We start from the raw sequence: 26,530 nt of genomic DNA on the forward strand, positions 1-26,530 counted from the left end.
GTTCAAGTTTATAATGTTAATAAAACATAAAAAGGAAAGAGCGTGAAATGACCCCATAGGATGACAAAACGTCTGAATCACGTCAAAGGCAGGTGTCATTTATATATAAATATATTGATTCATAAATGTTTGGTTAGCTTACATTGCACCCATGATGGAAATTGGTGAAGAAACGTGAAATATAGATTACTATTTTATTTGATGAAGTTGAGATGTCCCCTCCAGAAATGTTACATTTTATGTTGTTTGCATTATACAAAAACTGGTTTGTCACACGCGTCCTGCACGGGCGTGGTGACTACGTTTTGTTTTGTCTAACTGAATTTCTGCCTCATAGCTTTTGGACCAGGATAGCTAGTAGTTTGGAAAATTGTCAGAATTTGACGATATTTTCTCGGATTTCTCCAGTTGTTGGCATTGAATGATACGTCAAAAGAAAGATAAACATTTCCGAAATACGGATGTGAATAATTTGTAACATGTTAGTTGGAATAAATGTACTTTTTAACGCTTTAAGTGAAGTAGGCTGCCGTAAGACACGTGACCGAGTTGCCAACCCTATACTATATTATTACCAAGACACACTGTCAGATTATCTTTTTAGTCTGCAAATGCCCGTGGTTAGGACTCCTGGCAGCGTGAAGCAGTCGTAGACATAAAATATTGCTCGTTCTTATTTTGAAAGTTCTCGATGTTTCAATATAACCAGACATTTTATCACAGGAGGTCAAAATGCCATAATTCTAGGTCATTAGTTTACGTAATTACTAACAATTCACTGGAGTCGGCGAAACTCACAGCATGCTACAGAAAGTACTGATATTTTCAAATGGCATGGTTTTCTTTGACATACAGGTCATTATTAGCGACTGTTTATTGTATTTTTGGTGGCTGGCTGCCATTTTTGTTCTCCAAGGAGTCGTCACCACAGCATGGGGCTTCACTAATGTCATAACACTCATGGATTGTAGGGTCGAGTGGTTGTACTGTAATCAAACGTATACGCATAGGTTTGCTGCGTTATATGGAGGGGACGTTTACAGTTAGTTCTGACAAAATAAAGATAACTCCTAAATGTCTGCTTGGTAAATTCTTGAATAACAAAAGAACATTTTAGTCTGCCAATTATGTCGATTGGTATGGAGTTAAGGTTATTTTTTTAAGTCAAATAATAACTGAATCAATAAAAACGTTATGCATGCGTTTATGTGATATATTATTTGCCAATTTTGTTGATGTCTTCGGCGGCATGCTTCAGTTCGGTAACACTAACAAAGGGCAGGTGCTCCTCTATTACAACTAGACAAGGCACGAAAAACGTATTTCACACACGAATATACCACTGCCGTCCAAAACACGCACCACGCATTTCACACACGAATATACCACAGCCTTCGAAAACACGCACCACGCATTTCACACATGCAATACTCCGCATATATCGGAGTCCATCCTTGACAGACCCTTAATAGAACGTTAATTTGATAAAACAAATATATTTTAAAGTGATATCTCACTGAAAGATACAGTCGAATACACCACGTTGCACAACTCGTTTGGTCATCGGGGGAACTGTTTGTAGAAACCACCATTTTTATAAAATGCCAAGCACTTGCTTCCTCCATGATCTTTTTCAGAAGCCACAAATTCGAAAATTGAACCTGATTATTTTAGAGTTTGAAATATTTTAATTACCGAAGCTCTCTTGCCAAACTCGTCAGCGATGGCTATTTTTGTTTAAAACTACCGACTTAACAGCAAGCTTTGGATCAAAAATGATGTTGAAACACAAATTGAAGATTTTTTTTCCGAATCTTTCACGAGAACATGTGAGCGGATATGATATTAAAATACACATTGATTGCAGATTGAAAATTAATTTTCTACAAACGAAATATCACGACCTAGATTAGCGTGGAGCCAATCTTCTATTCCAGAAGAGCGAAATAAAAAGGAACCAAATTACAACTGACAGGATATTGTTAACGGAGATGCAATAGAAAACTCGTTTGTAGGGATGAAGAGACATGGTCTTTGTTGACCTTTGACCCGGCACCTTTCACGAGAAACGCTGTGAGGGGGATTTCTGCGTAGAATACCAAGCCGCATCCCACAAGGAACAATTACAACGCTGTAATTTACTCTCGCGAACAAATTTGCTTTTTTTATGTCGGATCTAGATGTCAATGAAACATCGATTTCTGATTACACGATTCTGTTTTGAATCAAACTATCGTGCATTCCATCATGGCAGTTCCCGCTATCCAACAATGAGGATGGAATTTGATTTTCTAACGATTAGTGAAAACGCTCCGTTCTATAAGAAATTGCTGGATGATGAGTTGGTACTGAATCGAAGTGAAAACAGAATCACTTTGAAATAGCATTTGGCCTTGTTTGATGGAAGTAGGCTTGCAATCTTAGCTAGTCCCGGTATGAAAGTCGCGTATCAAGTAAATGTTTTCGCTCTCGGCTTACTACAATATCGCTTTCCCCTTGCCTAGCGCTTTTATTTGATGGTTTTGCCGCCGCACCAGGAAACAGACGTAAGAAACATGATTCACTTTTGTTTCATTTAAATGTGTAAACAAGCACCTCGCACACATACACGCAACATACCGCATACATGGGAGGCCGTCTTTACATGACCATGGCTGTTAATAGGACGTTAATTATTCAAACAAACACACAAACAATTAAAAAAGATAGTTTTGAAAACTTAAATCGAATTTCATAACACTGAGTATTAGCGTTGGAATACAATTTTGATAGATTAAAAAATAAGTAAAACTGATATCACGATTCAATGTTTTGAGTAGGTAGAAACTGCTTTAGGAACTGTTTTAGAGTATTTTATTATTCTGTTTTCAATTTCTGATATCCTCACACCAATGTTAAACGAACCAAACACCAACAGCGACAAAAGTTAAAAATAATTTAAAATAATACAAAAAGTAAAAACAACAAAGGACATCCATATAGAAAAAAAAAATCGTCTAAGTATTTTAATTTTGTTTACAAACTTGTACTGACCAAAAAAAGATGTATTTCGGCATCTACTTTGTCTCCAATAAACGTAATTGCATTATCAATGGTCAGTATTATCTGACAAGGTGTTGGAAGGTTCTGCTTTTTGTCTTTTACTGTGTGAAGGATGGCACTATAAATGATAAATTCACTATCACAAGGAGACACAACATGAACATATCAGTCTTCTAACACACAAACATACCCTTCGTGTGCGAGGAAGGCCTCTGTAGATGAGTATAACAGACAATGAAGCTAGTCTAGTTTGGTATTCCACAGCTTCCAATCATCAGCTAGGTATCCCCTGTATACATCGCGATGTATACTTTGGAGACTGCAGTATGTTGTGTTAGTGAGAGCTCTCGTGTCCATGTCACTGGTAACCTTAGTTCAGAAAACACCGAAGCACAAGTTGCTAAAATCTTTCTTTTTTTCTTTAGCAAAAAAAAAGAAATGTTTTTTGTCCGTTAATAATTACTAAAATATGAGTGATGTCTACATTAGCGCATTGGGCAAAATTTGCAATTCTTTAGTTGCTAAAGTGAATATAAAAATAATCTTTAAAAAACATATTTTAGCAATTAGTGTCTATTATTAAAAATTATTTCCATAGTGAGCACAGCATGTTACTATATTACTTCAACCAAGCAGGTTCCCTAAGAAATCGACGAATACACTACATACGGAACAATGTACACTGACACCGGGCGAACCAGTCGTCCCACTCGTCCCTATCTCGTTACGCATAGTGGAACAAAACAGGAGCAGAAGCTACCATTCTCTCGTTACGTAGGGGGTGAAATGCAAGGCTTTCCCACAGGGGCGATGACTTATATTTCACGGTCACAATTAGGCAGTGTCTAGGCTGATGTTAAAATTCATATGGGTGAGAAGAACAAAATAATTCCAGTCGCCTTTTACAAAAACATGCAGATGGTTCCTCAGGTATATCGAAACGCCTACATAAAGGGCGAGTATAAATATAGACGAATCAGGAATCAAGCACATGCGGCAGTCGTATAGGGTTGAAATCGAATTGAGGTAGATCATTTGTTTGCTGAGTGTCTTTGGATACGGAAATGGTGCCGACTTACATGTAAGGTAATCCTGTGTAGTGATATTTCTCTGATATGTGGTTTGACACTTGCATTAACTTGACTCAGTTACCGTCAAGTTCTCCTACAAAAAGAGCGGATACATTGATCCATGGTTCAAGTCATACAGGCGAAATCATATTAGGCAATGGGACGGACATTAATCATCCTTCCTCACAAATGACCAAGCTACTTACATAAATAAGTGAGTTGTGGAACTTTTCTCTGACACTGAAATGTTTTTTCTATATAAATGTTTCTGCTCCCTCTGCTGCATACATGGCCAGTAGCGAGTTCTTACCAGATACCAGATTGGGTGTCCCTAGTATCTTTGGCGATACATTTCAGTGATATAGGACTATACAGTAGCAAGAGTCCCCGCTATTACGACGATCAATGCTTATAATGTCCATGATTGAAATAAGAGAAAAGAGTTTAATTTAATCAAATAAACAGCGCTCAGCATAAAGAGAGTAAGAATAGGGCAAACCAACACACAAATAAATAATTGCATGTATAAGGCATTAAAATAATGTTACGTGCTGTGCGTATCTGTTCAATACTAAAATGATTTAGATTTTACTCGAGAGGAGGTGATATATGACGGCAAGCATATTATTAAATCTTTCTAAAGACAATTGGTGTATTAAGTGGAAGAAAGTGTAAAAATAAACAAAATGATAACTACCGATAGAAATATATTAAAGAGTAAGTAATATGATTCGAAATAAGAAACATGTTTTAGCATTACAAATAAAAGCTTCGACTACATAGTTTCTGCTCCTGCTTAGCGCTCAGCATACAGGGAAGGAGACGACTGGTTAGCCCGTTGTCAGTATTCCATGGGGTGTGTTGCTTGGTGTCTTTGGAGGCATGCTTCAGTGATGTAGCAATATAAAAAGGGCAATAGTTCCACTATACAAGAAGACACAACACGAACATACCACAGTCTCCCAAAAACACGCACCTAGCACTTCACACACTCTACTCACTACATACATCGTAGGCCGTCCTTACATGACCCTGGCTGTTAAAAGGACGTTGGAATAATTAAACAAACATATCTAGCGAACTATTTGTAGTACTGTGACATTTAGTGCTTCCTTTGATATGCACAGGAAGATTTTGCTATAAATAGAACTAAATTTGTGAAGATTTTTGTGTAGACGCATTCAGTAATCGTTTTCGGTTTTTTTTCGTACAAAGTCTACACACCTTGACAATGTAACAGATGCCTTATTCAGCAGATTTATACATTTGTTTTTCTGATTCGTTGAGTATGTCTCTTTGAACATGAAAACATAAAAAAGAATTGACGTCTGTTAATGTTGTGTAATGGTCCCGCCTACAACGATCAGTAGAACCCCGACTTGTCATTCCATAAATTGAGCATCCAAACGATGTCTTTGCGCATGTTCCCAAGGGTCAATTTAATGTCTTAACTGTCCTGTAGGAGGCGCTGTCATCTATAATAGTACAGAGAGCTGCTGTTGATGCTATCGGAGATACAATCGTGACTGAAAATGATCACATTGGGCCGACCACTGGAAAAGTCTAACTAGAAAATCAATTCCGGACCAAGCTTTCCGGACAGTCGATGTAATAGCCGCAGCAAATACGGCGGGAATCTATTAGATTATTGAAGTCGGATCTCTGGAGGATTTTAACAGAGAAAGCCGCTAAACTCGTTTGTCGGCGATTTGTTATGAACAAACGGATGTTCGGGAGTGCATGTGATGGCCATCATTACATAATCCATCACTATAAGTCAGATTGGAGAATATGGGATGGAGTGTTTCGAGGGATACAATTTTTCGCGTAGTTTCTCAAGCAATATAAAACGAGAAAATGTTTCGTGAATAATTGTTTAAAACAAAATCACAAAATGTAAATGTACTAAACATTCCTTGACGTGGGTTTAAAAATTCGTGAATTCGTTAATTTACGCTGACGTAAAATATGGTACAAGCGAAAATAAAGTTGCTAACAGCATACTATTCATGTGAATCCGTTCGTGATTGTTACGAGAGTTCGGTTCAATTTCTCTTTTTCCTATCTATATTCTTTATTTGAAAAAACGAACATCGATCTTTTAACATTTTGTAAAAAGCTGGTTTCAATTAGATTTGAATGACTTTTATAAAATCTATTTCGTTATTGATTATTTCAATAAACATATTTTTCTTTATATCTAACTCATAGCGGCAGTGGTAGTCTCTGTTCCTGCTAGGCGCTCAGCATAAAGAAAGTAAGACCATTAGTTTAAGCTTAACCTAAATAACCGATAACTCACATGTTTTTGTTTATATCTAACTATGCGACTGTAGTAGTTTCTGCTCCTGTTTGGCGCTCAGTATAAAGGAAGTGGGACGACCGGTTGTTCGGTGTCTTCGGCGACATGCTTCAGTGAGACAACACTATAGCATGCTTAGATTTCCACTAACAATGATACCAAACACCAATAAACCGCAACATTTCAAAACATCGACATTAACACAGCTTAGAAATAAAGTCATTCATTCAAGTTCCTGTCCAAGGAACAAACGTGTTTAAATGGTAGTTAGGTTTTTGTGAGACCGTAATGTATATATTACTTAAAAAGCCCAACGTTTGATCAATTGATAATAACACTTAAGAATTGTATATCAATTCCGATACCAAATATGCTGGTTTTTTTTTATCTGCTCACTTTAAACTATATAACCATACAATTGTTTGGTCCCGGCCTTCGTCAAGGTTGCATCCTAAGACAAGACTATGATAAAGAATTAATTTTTTCGGGATTAAAAACATGGTTTCGCAGGAATCCTTATCAAAATATCATAATCTATTATATTAGATAGAACGTTTGATAGATTGTTAGAAATTGAAACTCAAACTATATACATAAGATTCCTTCGCGGTTAAATAAGTTTTTGTTATTCAAGCATTCTTGGAATGAACATACCACAGCCTCCCAAAACAGATACCCAGCTACATTGCATACAGGGAGGCCGTCCTTAATAAGCCAAACAACTAAGAATGATATAACATTCATCGCTATCCTTATACACTCCCAAACATACCATCCCCCAAGTTCTCTTGTTATTTTCAATCACGTTTATTATATCTGTATTGTATTTTACTGCCTAGTGTGTTCGTAAGATAGTGGACATATCTGGTATAGATAAGCCATCGTCTACTACTATAAAATGGTCGTTAAAATATATTATTTTTCCCTGACGACTATTAAGTTACAGAAAACAGATATGCTGAGATTGATCTTAGTTAAAAATTAATTGTAGCAATGAGATAAAAATTTATATGTTTGCGATTTTAGAATAGAAAGCAAACTATATAGATAATAGTTGTATAACAAAGGATGTTAAAATAAACTGTTTGAATTATATTCAAAAGTTTTCAATTATTTTGAAAACTGACATTTTGGATACCAGTTGTTCTTCGTAATGTATTAAAAGTAAAGAACCTATTTTAACACCTTATCTCATAACTTCATTGTTCATGCTTTCTAAAGTTTATTTGAAACTATATTGCCCTTTTAAAACATTTCATATTCATTTTAACGTCATATTTGAAACATATCTGCCTTATATAATGTGCGTTAGAATCGTACGTGCGGTCACTAAAGACTAGCGTAATTTTCAATGATTTTATCAACGGGTAATCTGCCGGTGCAGACTATCTGTAATTTCTTTTTCAAAGAAAAAGCCAATTTTTTGCTTGCTGCAAATTATATATCATCTAAGGCCTTTTTCATAAGGGGTGATAACACTCAATGAGAAAGACTTTGATTTTTGCGAAAGCGCACCATAGTCTATAAAAAGGGCAGTTTCTGCTTCTGTTTTTAGCGCTCAACGTAAAGGGAGTGAGATGATTGGATTTCCCGTTGTGTGTATGATATATCAGGAACAATGTGTTATTTTGTTGCACTGGCAGTATACTTCATTGAGATCGCACTATAAAAATTGACAAGGTTTTCCAACTTTTCATGAATACACTACATTTATTTTACATTGATTTATTTTCTATTTTACTTATCTTTGCTCGATTTGATACGGTATGGTTCACACAATCAATTTATTTACGTTTGAGGACGATTAAAGACGCTATTAGTTCATAAATATTATTTGTATTGTATTCATGGACTGTGAAAAATGCAATAACTTATATATTGTTTTGTGACGTATTAGCAAAGGAAAATCTAATTACTTTCTTTGCGAATATAAATTGTTTTCTGAAGCAGCAGAAAAAAAGAAAATGTAAATATTATCATTTCACTTATAATGATGACTTACTGCGATCGAACATGGTTCATACTTCCCTAAAAACCGTAGCGCTACTCTGCAAAATATAACTGATGCATACTATCTAGTAAATAGTATTTTCTGGCTGCCTTATTGAAAATGTAAACCCGGACCGATTTAATCAAAATAAACCACTTTACAGAAAACCGATAACAAATCAAATCTTTTATGCTTCGTAAACAGTCATTCTTTTCGAAGAAAGACTAAAAAGTAATAAATTTTCCTAGCGAATCCAGACTGTGCATGATGCTCTGTTACGTGATATAAGAAAATAGGCAGTTGAGTTTGAATATTAATCTAGCAGCATTGTATGAAATATTTGGCATGGATAGTGTTCATTGAATTGTCTTTGACATAATCACGTCGCATTATTTGAAAAGGATTATAGATGATTGGCTCATTCCCATGTGCGCAATGTGTTGATGTCTGTATAATTTGAGAGGCTGCGGTGTATGGAACTCTATTTCTATTTATAGTGCTATCTCACTGAAGCAATCCGCCTAAGACAAAAGAAGCACGTCGGTCAGATAAAATCCCGAGCCTTCCTCGCAACGAACGTTCAACTGAAGGCCATTAGTGAGGCGCTGTCAAGGGAGACGTCACTAAAAAGTATTTATCACGTATTTTAGTACGTTCGATAAAAAAATGTGTGACGTAGTCTTTATGTGTTAGAGTACAATCAAACTTAAACCGAAAATTACAGTAAATGATAATGAACAAATCGATATTTACAGAGAATTATAACTGATATTAATCTTATCTGTCTGATCTGAAAACAAACCTTTATTAAAGATATTTGAATTGTGTGATTTTAAATCGGGTTGGTACTATGAACAGCATCGAATGAACCAAACTTCCGATATCACAAGGAGACACAACACGAACATACCACAGCCTCCCAAAACATACATACAAGGGATGCCGCCCTTGAATGAGCCAGTCAGAGGACGTCAAACCCAATACATCGAATTCGAATCCTTCGAAAAAGGAAAAAAATGTAAGAATACTAATATGACAAACAAATACTGTAAACTCATTTTATTGAAATCAAATGTAAGTGCAAATTCAAAAAACTCTAACTTATGGTTTGTTAGCACGGATATAAATGAGCGTGATTTGCTGGTTCGATATCTGAAATATCACAAAATTTAGCGCTGTACGTGAATTAGCGTTTAAAGACAGCGCAAACTACCGCTAAAATAAAATTATCGCTAAAATAAGTACATTTACAGTAAATAAGTTTACAACGACACCTCGATTCAGTTGCACAGATTTGAATATAGCATGATTGCAGGATTTTTATTTTCCTGGGAGCATTACAAACACGTTTTCCCTAAATTGCTCTCTAAGATCAAATGTTATATTTCAATGCGAGGAGGCACTTAACTACACAATTTCGATAGGCTATTACCACTGATGGTGTACATTTACGTCTGTGTCCTGAAATCTGACCACTGATGACCAATAATGGTCATCCCTACTTGACCACTATAATTGATTACCCAGTTACTACACCCACAACACACCACTCTGGAGTCCGAATGTCGGCCTAGCGATATGTCGTTGTCTAATTGGTTTAGAAGCAATGAAATAATGTATTTTAGACAATCGCAGCTTACATCATTTCTGTTCTATAGATAAATAAATCGCTGGCTTGTTGCTCGGCATTAATCTTGAAGGGAAGTTGCATGCAACTTACAGAAGCAAAAATATATAAAATATCATATAGTAATACCAAATGAAAATGGACGTGAAATTCATAATCTCGTTGAGTGGTATCGGAATAATGTCAGTTTTTGATTCCGAGTCTGGATAAGGAGGATGTTTCGTTTGTCAAATATCCGTTAAACATTCCATTCTCTCGAGTAAATCACCATTGATTCTTGTTTACTATGTTTTGTACGCGGCTAATTCTGTTAATGACGGTCAAGGCCGGTTAACCATAGCTGTCAATAACCGGAAACTGGTTAATTTGTCTTAGTACTCTGCAATTATTTTTGAGAAAATTGATTACACGACAGCATTTAATTTAATTATCGGTAATTTCAAATATTCAGCAATGGTGCATAATTCAGTTTCAATTGAACAAACTTAATTCGAGAAATTTGATATTTGTTTTGTCAAATTTTAAAAAACTACAATAACGATGAGACAAAATTAATATAAATATGATGTCACGTTTTATCGAGTGGTCTTAATGACTAGAGAAATAATTACCCTACTTTCATCGACGGGGAAATGTCAAAAGTTTGTGTGTGGTAAACGTTTGTTCTATTTCGATCTATATCATTATATTGTTACAACATTACAACACGATGACTAGCCAATTATGATGACATGACTCGCGTTGAAACTGAGATCAAAACAAACGTTCTTTTTTCCTTTGTGAAATGCTGAACATGATATTGTTTTCCCATGACCATCGCCTATTAATCCCCGGCCTGGTGGGACCATTACCTTATATGGAGATGTTGTGTCCAGACTAAGACGCCTAGGGAGCCAGGACCAGAACACTTGACTCCCATCAATGTCATCTGATCCTTAAAACAATCAATAAAATATTGGTCATATTTCACGAACATGATTACAAATATAGACGGCCATCGATCCCTTTGATATAATGATTGAAAGTAGAGATAGAAAGAAAACATTGTGAAATCCAAATTTAGCACACAGATAATAGTTATTTTTCATAAAAACAAATTCCTTATACTTATTCCATGGGACGGTTAGTGACATTTACTTGTGACATTATCCCTGTCATGAAGTTAAGGGTGATATATTGGAATCGTGTTTTCTGTCTGTAGACATTACTTTGGCTGGCGAACTCCTCCTAAATTACTTGACAGATTTTGTTAGAATTTGGTACACAGAGCCCGGACATAAAGGAGATTTAAATAGACTATATAGGATATACAATGTTCCCTATAAATGGAGTTATCACTACATTTGTTCAGCAGGGGTATAAGTCGTCCATTCTATTTCTGTTTGGCGTCATTTTGATCTATGTTCATATAAGAGTCAGTGTCATCGGTGGACTTAAATTGTGCGGAGTATTTTACTTACGAACTGGGATGCATGTTGTACTGTGACATCTTTAGCCACTGAGCCAGGATGTCCCTTATGTAAGTAATCAGACATTACATTTGCGTTTGGCTGTATTCTGCGTTTTGAATTGCATGTATTCTGTTCAGCACTGAAATGCACTCCAATCTGGATTGAAAACTGTCCGTTTTTTTGTTATTTTGCTTTTTAGTACACATATGGATTTGATATCAAAATGTCACATCAATCTAACATTAAAATTCAGATTTTTTGCGATGATTGACGTCGCAATCTTTTTGTCGGAATCATTAACTCCCAGGGTCAGTAGAATGGAATGGGGAAATACATTAATGTTTATGGAAAGTCAGAGAATGGTGAGAGCTTACTCCATCAATTCTTCTACAAGAAATAGAAGTCTTTTACAATAAACCATTTTATATGCGTGTATATTTACAACCTAAATTAGATTCCGGATCAGTGCTCACCGCTGTCGACTTCCTCATTTGTAAAACCCTCTGTAGCAGTCCCGCAGTAATTGGGAGAACGGTCAACGATAGGTGGTCGACTGGACAGTTATTTGTCAGACCCATTAAACAGTGTGTGCCCAATAAAATACTGATCTAATTGGGACGAAATCAATTGATAGTGGGATAATGAAGTAGGCTATCTTTGTCAATAACACCACGACACCCTCCTGATGAGAAGTCTAGCGCGTGGATTTGTTCCCTTTATTAGGCAATTACGCATGGATGGAAATGACCGACAGTAATGGTACATTCTATGGCCTCCCGACATTTAGTAAATCGAGCCGGAGGGACCGGCACAGACGCTCATACTTCTAATGTATATGTATACGGTCATTTGTTTTACTTCTCAGAATTAATCGACACTTTATGACTGGAAAACATTTCCTGTGTTTGTTTGAGGAATCCATTTGTCCTTTATGACGTCATGGCCTGAAACATGCGAGAATACGAAACTAAAGCGCAATAAGAGATTTTTATCGACTCCATTCACATGCCGTGTTTCCGGCATTCCCTTTACATTTGTCTGGTATTTTCTTTGATTTCCCCGCATTTTCTATATCATTTTTTTGCTGTTAATATGCTAGGAGTGTTAAGTTAATACACGAGCACATTTTGTAAAGCACAAAAAGGGTCATTATTCCATATATTACTTTCATGTCGATTACGATAGAGTTGACCATGTACTTTCCTGTGGAAAGATTGTGTGAACACATCACTCGATTTACATGATGACGTTTTATATTCAGAAAGAGCAATGCCCTCATTAGCCAGTACAGAAGTGTAAATAGAGTAGTGACCGAATAGGCGTATTGGACATCCAATGGAAAGGTTATCCACCGAAGAGCAGGTCGCACTCGACATTGCTTCAATAACTACAACTGTAGACCATGATACTGATCCACAACGCAAACTGTTGGACTACGAGGCTGGAATATCCACATTACAGAGGACACCTTGGCTAAAACGTAACAGCTATGGGCTAGTGATAAATGTTAATTGAAATATTCTACCACTATTTAATGATTTCTCACCCGTGTGTTTTTCTTTTACAACTCCTGTGGTATGGCAGATTGCACGTACTATCCTTTTAATTAAGCCAGGAATACGGGCATGACAGTTACCTGACGTCATGAATTCATTAAACGTAACTGTGCCGTTATTGTTGATCGTCATCGAATTACTAGGGATGGCGAATTTTGGTTGTTCTAGAGATAAAAACTATGACAATTGCAATAATGTTTCTGCATCATTTATAATACTGCATTCAACGTACATGGTGATGCGTTGTATTTCGTTACCAGGCGAGAATATTAAAATGCCATTGGTCTACGTTCGTATATTACATGCATAAGATTTTCATATTTATGACACTTCGATGACTATTCACTAAGACGCCAATGTCTAATACAAAATCTTATTGCTCACAGTCCCGAATACCGGCATTTTCTTGACCGGTCATCGTCTGTTCCGCCAGTATTGCTCATCGAACTGGTCACAAGGGACAAAATGAGTGCTGGTCAAATTGACCAACGGTCAGACTCTCAATTCCAACACCATCCAAATGTGTCTGTCATAATTTGTCATCAAAATTACCCAAGAGTAAAACTAATTTTGCGTTTGATGGACAAGTCATGCTGGTCACTTGTAATGATCAATGGTCAAGGCTACGGACAGTATGTATTAATCATATAATCTGATACAGAAATACGATGATTACTAAGTCTGCCATTTCTCAATCCCCAGCACTGTATGTGGATCCATATCATCATTTTAGCTTGCCATTGATTTGATAAGAGAGAAGTAGATATCGGTATTTGTTTTTGTAAACTATATATAAAATATATCAAGAATCTTTTGACGGGAACATCCTATAACATTTTGCAAGGTATCTCCTAAAATGTCCTCCCAGAAAAACCTTACCGACAATGAAATATCTAAGCTAACTTTTTAGTTTCGTATTTTTGGTTTGGTTTATTTTTTAAATGATTATTCTATTTACAGTTAGGCCATTTAAGGACTGCCTTCCATATATTCAATGTTGCGGAATGTGAAGGTATGTTTTGGGAGGCTGCGGTATAATCGTGTTGTGTCTTCTTGTAATATAGTAATTTCTAACTGAATCATGCCGCAGAGGAAAACCTTCTACCTAAGCAGTTTTCTATTGTACCAGACTGAGTGTGTTTCTTATTTCGATTGTATAACACCATTGCAATAAAATGATGTAAGAAGAATGAATACCTTTATATAATTAACAAATGCAGTTAATGATTTGAGGATTAGTCAACTTACATTGATATGCCATCGAAATTCTATTGGAACTACTTTTGTAAAACGTTACCTACGTTTCAAATCGATGTATTTTAGTAAAGGAAGATCGATGTTCAAGACTTCTTCCGTTGTTTAGGACGTTTTAAACTTTGTATTCTCTCGTGATATTGATACATTTGAACACGGTGCTATGATTGGTTCTTGGTTCTCATAAATCGAAGGTGAAAACACAGATCTTGACCGGAGCTTGATGTTGTTAACTCGACATATTATGGCGTTTGACAGATGGTCAGCCAAAGAAATGTTTATATTTAGGTAAATTAGGCACAGGAGTCCTAGATTGAGTTTGTATAGAAATCGAAAGCCACCGACACTACCAATCAGAGAATTCGACCATCCGTTCAGTGATTCAATTAGAAATATTGACCTTATAAAATTGGAACAGCAGTTTAGAGGGATTGTGATATTTTCTGAACAGGATATGTTCCTGGTAGTTTTCATTCCACTGAACCCAGACTCTTAGTTAGTGAAAGTTATTTGATAACCGATACAAAAATGGTATCATAGCACAAACTGCGGATGAACAAGACCTAATACAAACATGATTAAATCTGGGTCACGGATGGTGGCCACGGATCAACACGGTATATTAACAAATAGTAAGAACTTATGAACTTATATTTTGTATCTGTATATTACAGAGTTATCTGCCCTTGTGGGTAGGTTTTGATTTCGACGTAATGAGTTTACCAGCAAAACGTTCAGAGATACTGTTCAGAGAAAAGGACGTCACAATCAATACCTTCACATAAGGGAGGTAACTCTATACAAAAACGGATTAAGTATAACTTGAAAAGATTATCTAAGCTACCATGTTGACGGCCATTAGACCTGAAATATCCTTACCTAATTAGATTTTGACTCACCTCCTATAAACTGCACGTAGCCGGCCATGACGGTGACGGTCTTAACTACATCATTTGGTATACAGGAAGTCGTTACGGCTAGAAAGGCGCCGCAACACAGCAGGATACATCCGGCGCCATATAGTACACAAGCGGCCTGCCATGCACCAGACGGCAGGTTTCCAAGGTTAAAGTATCCGCCATAGAACTCACAAATCTCGTAGTCGGGCGTGTGCGAGACTTCAATCCGGGTCATACACAAGCTTATCATGCCGAAGCTGTTGGACTGACCGGAAGTGACGAACCAAGCAGGTTGGACGAAAGAGTAAGTGCTGAGAGCGGAAACGAGAACAGAGAGTAGCGCCCATAGCAACAAAACAGGCGAGATCATGACGTCACGTCAACCATGATGGTGGCAAAGTTCGGCTACATCTGTAACACACAATAAATACGACATCAACAATTGGATGTGACAAACAAATCACAATGAATTAATATTCAAAAATGTGGAAACGGTCGTTAACAATATTCTTTACCCATGACAAGTTCGCCCGTTGTCAAAATAATCGGTTATACTATAACCTAACTTTATGTACCGATTCCTTATGGCTGCCCTTGGCGATATCTTCCTGTGATGTGACACAATGCGGTTGACACCAAATTCACGCTAGCACATACTAAGTAGTCCGAATTATTCCGTCGCTGTCATCTATTCATTTAAGTCCTTAAGCTGTTAAAGATATATTTAAAAAGACGATAGAACAGTCGACAGAGTAACTCGGACTAGCTATCACAAGCGGACAACTTCTGTATACCTTGTACGACGTAGTGACTACGCTTTTGTTTGTTTATTTGTTTACATAAACGCCCTATTAACAGTCATGGACTCCCGTTTATGCTGTGTCTTACATGTGTGAAGGCGCGTGTTTTGGGGAGACTGCGGTATATTCGATTACGCGTTTGTACTTACCAGTAATTATCTCCTTGTGATAGCGGTAACTATTGCCTAACTTGCAGTGTAATCTCACAAAGCAACACTCTTATTTTACTGGTACAAAAAAGAGCTGAAAATCATTTTTGGCAGTACTGCCAAAATAATTATATTTGTACTTTAGTGAAGTCAAATGAGTACATACGGTCAGACCATGAAGCCAAATTGTGATCTACATTTTAATTTAACATTTAAAATGTTATTAGATATTGCAGATATATTTCCAACTAAACATACATAGGGCATAAAAACCCAACAATTTAACAGTACATAATTTCTGTCTTGTATCTAAATCTTATAAGGCATCTCAAGCCATTTAAATGATTTGCACAGCTTATTTTATCAAACCTTATGGTTTTCAATAGATTAATGAGGAAAAAATGTCACATTTTCGCCCAGAAACGGCACATATAATTTTAACAGTAGCGCTGTCTTCAGTGCGACAACACTATAAAAAGGTGTGAACTCCGCTATAACAAGGAGACACAATACGGATATACTGCAGCCACCCTAAACATTCATACACGAAATTTATACAGGAGACGTCGGCCATCATTGGATACTAATAGGACATTCGGCTCGATCAACCAATTGAATAGGAGCTAAATTACCATGTCAACGCACTTTTTTGTTGCATTAAACCTGGGTTTGTTATGAAACTTAAGTCATGATCATAAAGAAGACGTTTAATAAAACCCAACAGAAAGAGGAAACTTAAGTGAGGGCTGCGACGGTGAATTAAATAGATGGAAGATTACAAAGAAATCAAAGAAATGAACCTGGTAGTATTTTACGATCATTTATAAGGGAAAAGAAAAAGCTATCATGTTATAATAATGTTTAAAAAAGACGATGAAATAAAAATAATGCAAGTTATGAATATTTCACCATGAACGATAGATTCACGTGTTACATAATAGTCCATATCAGAACAAATCAAGTAAAAAAAATCTTACAAATTATCAACAACATTCATGCTATTTTCACCCATCAATTTTTGATAATGTATCAGTTTAAATGTCAAACCAACACATTGGTGACAAATAACAGGAAGGAAATTATTGAAACGTTTAAATAAAATATTTAGTAACAATAACATAATAATAGTTCCTCGTGTTTCTAAATCTGTCATCGTGTCATTCCAAGTGTACGGTAGCGCCATTACTGTCAGTCATAACAGTCCGCTTTAACGCAGAGTGACGTAGAAATGATGTACTTTGATAGCCTTGGCGTTTTTTTTAGCTGATAAACAGCAATACATTTTGCTTCAGGAATCATTTGTATCTACGAGTAACAGTGATTTTTAGCCTTTATCGATGAATAATTAAAAGGTTTGATTTAAAAAAAAAAAAATTTCAGACTGTCGTTTTAAACAAAGTTCTTTCTAAATATTATCGTTTTTTCTCCTCATTTGCAAATATTATCGAATTTATTTTAATCGATGAATAGTTTGTATATATACATATATATTTATATTTCAGACTCGTTTTAAAAACAGTTGCAAATAATATCGAATTTAGATAACTTTTAGTCGCACTGGTTGGTTTATTGGGTAAAACGTCCTATAAACACTAATGCTACCTCACTGAAGCATTTCCTACTTAGCACTCAGCATACTGGGGAGTTCGACGACATTTCTTTGTGCTGGGCGCTAAGCAGGAACAGAAACTTTCACTTTTATAGACCATGATCCATGTCGGCCATGGAATGAATCCAGACGGAACCAAATCACAACTCAAGGTCAAACGCAATGAAAAAAATGATGAATAAATGAACCGAAAGGAATACATGAATGAATGATGAATGGTGATAAATCTGTCACAAGGTAAGGAATGGTATTTTAATATAAAATCAGATTCTCAAAAAAAAGTAAAAAATAATCGTATGAAAAGGCAACCATATTGATCTTTGTAGTCGACCTTTTGACCCCAAAGGCTATCCCAATCTGCGTTACCACCCCCCCCCCCCCTGCGTTACCCCCCCCCCCCCCCCTTACCTCTCACCGGTTTCACCGGCAAGTGACAAAAATAGAGATTTAGATAGTGGACAAGATATCATATACCTCAGATAAGTGTATTGATATATGGTTGAATTTGAAATAACCCAGTCCACATATGTTAATATTTCTTTACATTGGTTACATGAAAATTTGCTTGTTGCCTATTTAAAAGCTCTGATCGATTCCTCAAAGACTTCAATAACATGTACATAATTATATCAATAACATGTACATAATTATATCAATAACATGTACATAATTATATCAATAACATGTACATAATTATATCAATAACATGTACATAATTATATCAATAACATGTACATAATTATATCAATAACATGTACATAATTATATCAATAACATGTACATAATTATATCAATAACATGTAAATAATTATATCAATAACATGTACATAATTATATCAATAACATGTACATAATTATATCAATAACATGTACATAATTATATCAATAACATGTACATAATTATATCAATAACATGTACATAATTATATCAATAACATGTACATAATTATATCAATAACATGTACATAATTATATCAATAACATGTACATAATTATATCAATAACATGTACATAATTATATCAATGAGTTTTGTATGCCGCTGCTGTCATATGTATTCAGCTTTAGCTTAATCGTTATCACGCTTGTAACAATTCAGACTCTGCAGGGAAATGCAGTATTAAAACATGTATATGATTCAAATTGAAAAATGTTTGGAGCGATGCAATACCGCGAAAGCTGATGGGTGAAAAACGTACAAGTTTTAGAAATTTACACAAACTGAATCATGCTCCTTTTTTGGAGAAAGCACAGTGCCAAAACAACACAAGTGCTTGGCTAAGAAACGCATCACCTTGTGGGAGGCTGAAGGAAATGAGAAGCTTCTTAATTACTAAGAAAATTAGTTTTAACTCAATTGCTGGAGCCGCGAGGTTGTTTACCAACAGCATCGTGGCGACCACGTGACTTCTGCTAATGGCGGACCTGTCGTCTGCTTTTTGATGAGGACGAAACTATGGGAGAACTAATTCAATGATAGAGACGCAATTAGATAAGATTAATCAGTGGTGAAATGATGAGTTGAAAGAGATGAGAAAAGGGTAGAAACAATATACAATCGATATACGGGTGGAGTTCGAGAAGAAAATGATATTACAATCTGTTACTACGAAGCTCTGTTCGACAATGCGGATGATTTTGAAGAATTATGCCTAATGATTATCGTTACCCAAGGTAGAATTTGGCCATGGCACCAGACATATTTTAGATGGTCCTATGTTAGCAGTTCAAGTCATTTTAAGGATGGCACTCCCTGTATGCAAAGTGTTATGTTTGAACATATGTTTTTGGGAGGCTGTGGTATATTCTTGTTGTGTTCCATTATAATGAAGGAACCCTTGCTTGTTAAATTGTGCTACCTCGTATGAGTAAATTGCCGAACACACCCAATCTGATCAAAACGCTCCACGATGTTCTACACTTTAGCACGTAGAGCGTTGTCGTGGAGCGGAACATTACAAATATGAATTAACTAGATTGGAAGACACCAAGCAGTACACATTAATGTGACCAGATGGGTGTGTTGTTTGGTGTCTTGTCGGCATGCTTCAGTTAGAGTACTATAACTGATAGAATTTCATTATTACAAGAAGAGACACAACACTAATATACCACAGCCTCCCAAAAACATATTCAACCACATTTATACACGCAACACATTTCATATAGTGGAGACTGTTATGAGAACCAACCAAAAGTAAAAAGTTTTTTGTATGAAAAATTTAAAACGCACGAACTAAATATATCGCAACAAAATGTGAGAACAGATAATTGATATTAATTCACACCATTAACCATTTAGTTGTTTTATATACTAGTACAAGAGTAAACAACTTTTAATTAATTTCATATTTTAACACTTGATGCCCAAATGATGGACTATTGGAGACATGAGATAACGCACGAACTAAATATATCGCAACAAAATGTGAGAAAAGATAATTAATATTCATTCACACAATTAACCATTTAGTTGTGATTTTATTACATACTAGTACAAAAGAAAACAAATTTTAATTAATTTCATATTTTAACACTTGATGCCCACATGATGGAATGTCACTGAAAGCTATGTACGGTGTATTCCCTGGTGTTGACAACAAAAAGTGGTTTTGCAGGCAGCACGAAGACTATTGGAGACCTGAGAAATCGACAAATAGAAGTAATTTGACATGTCAGAGACACCATTTTCTTTTTAAGATTTTTATTTCTTCAAATCGGAAAACATACAAAGACATTATCGATCTGACACAAGAGATACTGATATCTTGTCAGGGGCAGAAGTTCGGGCAATTTTCATGTTATTTAATTTACATCTGCTGAAATTTAATAACACTTTGTTAGGGCACATAGCTGTGTTCAGACGGCAAAATGAGTTTCTGTCGCATCCATCTGTCTCTATCAATCTCAATCTCGAATCATTCAAGTTGAACTTTTTCTTCTTTCTTGATTAAATGTGAAAATGAAAACCAGGGAGGTCATTAATCGAGACAAAACAAGAGATTGAATACTACCAATAGTACACAGGAGAAAATCCCCTGCCTTTGAAGATCGGCAAACAGAAAGAACGACAAAACCAATATTTCTTGCTTTTGTTAAGAGGCAAAAGTTACTGGAACACAAGTTTACAACTTAAAATTTGATATTTTCCCGTTCTCTCGGAGCTTTTGAAAGTAACCCGTTTTTTTTATATATATTTTTGTCATATTATTTCTATTAAAATAAAAGAGATACAAGTTTAAAAAAAAATAGATAAAAAATTAAAAAAAAATAAAGTAAAAAAATAAAAATATTACAACAATGAACAATTAATTTTTGTACAGCATGACCCCTCTATCTCGAACTCGCTTTCCTCGAAAATCTCCCAAATAGTCGAATAGATTGCATTGTCCAGACTCCGGATCGTTCCTTTAAATACACACACAGATATCCATAAGAAAACTTTGAACCTTAAGCTCGCCATTCCTGTTGTGAGTTTACTCTAAGCGAATTTCTTTTAGACGTGACTTATTTTCAAGGTTTTACGTACCTCACGACTTTTTCATTGCGTTTAATATTCAGAATTCAGGCATACGGTGCTTCTGTAATACATGTGCTTGAAATTTTATCGCGGTAATTAATTTTTACTATATCTCTCTAATCAGTTTTGTTCAGTTGTCCAGCTCCACACTATCTTCGATTTGTTTTATTTCAATATATTTAGAAAATTTCATTGAATATTTGAAAATGTTAATCTTCCGGCAGTTTTAATCGATGCAATGGCGACAATAATGAAATCAAATACAGAATTCTGGGATGAATTTACAAGAGAAGAAAAGAGTGACTAAATATTATTGATTTATATGTCTTGAGCGCACAGCCACGCCAGTTGATTCCTTAAACAAATAGACACATTGTCCCAACAATGTCGGCGGTTATCTTGGACAAAAGCCCTAATGAGACCAGATTTGGAGTTACCGCTACAGTGAAAGCGGCGATAATATAAATTATCACTATTTTATCGCAAATCTTTGTGACCGACCATGAACTGACAACGAAAGTAAGCGATTTATGTCAAATTAGACTTGTGTGATCTAATTAAAGTCAAGCGGGCTTGTTAATTAAGTGTACATTACATGATAATTAACATGCTAGGCCAGCGTTTTTACATTGATATACAAAACTAACATTATGAAATACTGTTTTGTTTTTATGTCCAATTTTAAAACATTGCCTCGATGAAACCACCTTTGATTGCATGAATTAGATACTATTGCCTTCCGCTATTTCATTGAGGCTGAATTGACCTAACCACGATGTACTTTACATCGTAATTAGAAGGTTTCAGGTATATTACAAGCTTGTCATTATCACTATCATAGACATTTTCTTATCTAGTGTCTTATTGTTTTTATTTTTTTTCCTGGTGAGAAAACGTCAGAAGAACCAGAAGGAGAAATATATATTTCCTTTGGCTTGAAGTAAATAAAAGCAGCGTGGACCGAGGTGGTTTCAATAACCCAATCTACATAGTATAGATACTTTATAATAATGATCAGTGCCTTTAAGTAGAACCATATTGAGTCAAACAGCATCTGTTCTTACACAGACGGCATCAAGCTGTTTTACATATTTAAGAGCACTTCGTCTTGCCAAACGAATAACCGCCAATATCTACTGGAAATTATCACGCTACCGTATCCAACAGTTTTTTGGTTTAACTTCAGTAGAATTTGAATCAAATGCACCGCACTGATTTTAAGTACATTACTCTGTTTTCATGAGACGATAGACATCCGTAGAAGGTAAAAAGCTACCGTAATTTGGTCATAGATGCGATGTGTATTGAGCTAAAAATAGTACTTAGGTATGCGAGGAAAGCTCTGGGTTCTGCCCCTGGCCGAGACACACCAACGTTTTTAAAAGTGGTAGTTTCTGCTCCTGCTTAGCATTAAGGGAGTAGGACGAATAGTTAACTCGTTGTCAATATAATGTGACCGGGTGGGGTGTGTTGCTTGGTGTCTTCGGCGACATACTTTGGTGATATAGCACTATAAAAAGGGCAACAGTCCATTATACAAGAAGACACAACACGAACATATTGCAGTCTCCCAAAACACACAACAGCACTTCATACACACAACACACCACATACATGGGAGGCCGTCCTTACATGACCCTGACTGTTAATAGGACGTTAATTAAACAAACAAGCAAATTGAAACTCAACCTTCTAAGACTTGTTAATAACATCTCATATGAAACACTAATTAAGATCATATATTGAACATATTTAAAAAGGTAAATCGATACATTTGTCCATAACATTACTTTAAATCAATTTTGTATATAACATCATTGGATTTACAGTCTAATCTACTTAAATCTAGTAATGTCAAGGGAAATAATCTAATTTCCGATTATTCGAGAACCGGAAGTCATGCTTTGTCACGTGGCATTCGTCATGCTCCGAAACAGGATATTGTCGACAAGGGTTCAGCTCGCAAGAATTACAAATCTAATTTGAAGGACACACTTTCATAATTTGATTTTTTTTGTCCAAGGACGACAACACATTTTCAATAAAGCATACGGATAACAAGTTTAGCTTTGGCCATTTGTCTAGCGGAAGTAAGAATTTAATCAATAATGAAATAATTCAAGTGTTCAATTTATACTTTCAGTAATAGAATTGCGTTATACGTACATCGTGTAACAGAAAATCTCGAAGCCAGAAAAGTGAAGTCTTAACTAATTCGAGTTTTCATTGAAACGAGATATTGGGATGTCTAAATGTCGCCTTTATAATAAAATCCTGATTTGGGAAAAATAATCCATATTTTTGCAATATTTTCTACATTTCCTTAGATCATCCTTTTTCACAACGATCAGAATACAACAACTCATCATATCAAAACTGATGAAAATAAGCGAATTATATATTCATACCAAATGAACGTATATCGACAGACCCATAAATAACTATAACTAAGATAAATTGATTTAACAAAAAAGTTCTCCATTTCCTGATGACATTCGTCATACTAATCAATGGTTAACAAATATTGGTCATCCACGACTGAATTACAGCCATACCTAAGATACTAGTCATGCTCCAGGGAAATAGAATTGGGATATCTTCCTATTAGATCGTAATATCGAGTGAAATCTGTCGGGACACTTTAGCTGATAATTTCTCGGCCATCAACGTTTCTTATAGTATGGAAATACGGCTTATGATATTGGATCAAATGGAGATGTAAAGATCGTATATTGGGAATATAGGGGTGCTGCTATGCAGAAAGTGAAAATTGACGATTGGAAGATTAAAATTATCTGGTTTGTCATACAGCTCAGTTAAAATTGTTTGTTTCGCTTAAAAAAGGGAAATGTTAATAACTTATTCTGAAGTGTTTTTGTGTTCAACTGGATATGCGGCGGGTATTCTAAATTGATTTTGATATTTATTTTGTTTGTTTGTTTGTTTGATTAATTAACGTCCTATTAACAGCTATGGTCATGTAAGGACGGCCTTCCATGTATGCGGCTGCTGCGACTGTATGAAGTGCGGGTGTGTGTTTTTGAAGACTGTGGAATATTCGTGTTGTGTCTTCTTGTATGGTGGAACGCTTGCTCCTTTTTAGTGCTATATCACTGAAGCATGTCGCCTACGACATCAAGCAACACACCCCACCCGGTCACATTTTACTGACAACGGGCAAACCAGTATAATGGTATTTATAATCCTCACAGGGGCGAACGCTCAACGAAAGGGCAAAAATGAGGTGGTGTCAAGCGAGACGTTAGGAAGAAGAAAATAAGGTTGAAAGAAATTTAGTCGCCTTTTACTATCATGCAATAGGGGCAGCAGGTACAATTCTTACACCCTATCCGTAAGGAACATTTAAAGATCAACTCGAATATATTATGATATGGATATCTAACACAAAATCTATGTATGTCCAAATAAATCGCGATGCTGATTTTTGTCTTATATCTCCATAACATAAAACACACATTCATGCTAATCCTAATAACTTAATATTTTTACCTGCGATTCCTCTTTCATTGACGGACTCTTTTCTTTTAGAAATCATTACGCTGCTGTTTCAACCAATAAAATGAGACGTTATAAACGGCGGCGTCATCTTTTTAACCATCAACAGCTATTCAAAACGCCATTCATCCGTGTTCCATCCTTCCGTCCGTTAACAATTCGTGTTACCTCTATTTCTCAGAAAGGACTAAAAGAATTGGTCTCAAATTTCATATTTAGGTTCCCTTAGGGCCAAAGGGCCATATTGGTACATATTGCATTTTGGGACCAATCGGACAACAAGTTGGCCGACAGGAAGCCATCTTTGATTTTGATAGTTGAAGTTTAAAGCAGAAAAATGATCCCTCTTTCCATTGTCAGAAATTCGTTGGTGGGCGCCAAAACCCTCTGTGGTGATAAGTGTTCAAGCCAAAGAAAATGGGTATAGCAAGCAAGATAAACTATATCTGATAAAACGTGAAGGTTTTCATAATCCTTCCACAACTGCATTTAACGAAAATTTTAGGAACTATTCTACAAAATTCTACAAAAAAGTATCTAGAATAAAAGGTTCGTCTGGAAAAAAATCCCTTCCTTCTAAGCCGTTGATGGGATTGATTTTTTCTTTGTGTTCAACTTACCACAAAACGCAATTTTATGCTTACATGCAAGTGTTGACCTACATAGTACCACTGGTTCTATCCAAATGCAACGGAATGCCTTAAGTCTATATTCTTCAAGTTCTGATCATATTGGCTTTAAATAAATCGTTTGCTTAAGACGATTTCACGCTGACTGTCCTTGGAGCAGTATATGTGGTATACGACAGCCAGGAAGAAAAATTTCCAGACAGTAAGATAAAGCTTGAAAAATTTGATTTAAAAAATCTTTTGTCTATTTTTCTTATTAAAAACTATTATCATTCTAGCAATGCCCCTTTGCATTGTCGTTGTGTCTCCTTGTGATAGCGTAGTGCGATCTTACATTTGGTTCGGCTGATTATATTTACGTTGTATTAACAGTCAGGATCATTTAAGGACGGCCTCCCGTGGATGCGGTGTCTTATTTATTTGCGGTGCGTGGTTTCGGAGACTGCGGTATATTCGTGTTTTGTCTTATTATTTGTATTGTGTAGTTCACTGAAGCAAAGTCCCGAAGATAACCAAATGGATTAAAATAATATCGGAAACAGAGTTGAAGCACTAATGGTAAAATGATGGGTACCTTTACCACTCTGGTAGGATTAAATGTTAAAATGTAATTCTTTGTCGAAACGTCTTCTCCACTTGGCCACCATGACCCTTTAGGGGGGAGGCTAGTTGTAGAACTTGTAGCATGTTATCATTACTCTCGTTAGTTATGCTTCTGACGTTTTTCCTGTTATGTAAATAAATACTCGAGATAGAAATGTATGGCTTTTCCAATATGGAACACGAAGATGAGTTGTTTTAGACAAGCGGAAGCCAATCAATCACAGAAAATAAATAACCAGGGCGATTCTTTTGGGAAGGAACTAAAGTAATTGTTCAAATACTCGAGGAAAAGAACTACAGACAAACACATTTAAATATACAATCTTTGTGTCGTACCATACAAACGCTTTGAAATAGTCTGTATCATATGCGTTGTTCGGGTATCTCGTCAGTGATGTGAGGCACACCATACCATACAGCGTTTTCATTCTTCCATGACTCTCCAGAGACGTTGGAGAACATTTAGAGTTTCTGTCCCCTTTTACAACTCATTAGTGATTCCAAGGACCAACTAA

General features: G+C 35.8%; 1 protein-coding gene across 1 annotated transcript in view; it reads right to left on the reverse strand.

The window, feature by feature from the left end:
- The window catches only part of LOC138331160 (LHFPL tetraspan subfamily member 2a protein-like), a 44,807-nt gene that overhangs the window by 12,535 nt on the left and 5,742 nt on the right, over nucleotides 1–26,530 (reverse strand). The window contains exon 2 of the mRNA XM_069278629.1: nucleotides 15,192–15,602. Within this exon, the coding sequence (XP_069134730.1) occupies nucleotides 15,192–15,561 (370 nt within the window). The 5' untranslated portion in view covers nucleotides 15,562–15,602. The remainder of the gene's footprint in view (nucleotides 1–15,191; nucleotides 15,603–26,530) is intronic.

The sequence above is a fragment of the Argopecten irradians genome, chromosome 9, assembly GCF_041381155.1.
Source record: "Argopecten irradians isolate NY chromosome 9, Ai_NY, whole genome shotgun sequence".
NCBI classification, from domain to species: domain Eukaryota; kingdom Metazoa; phylum Mollusca; class Bivalvia; order Pectinida; family Pectinidae; genus Argopecten; species Argopecten irradians.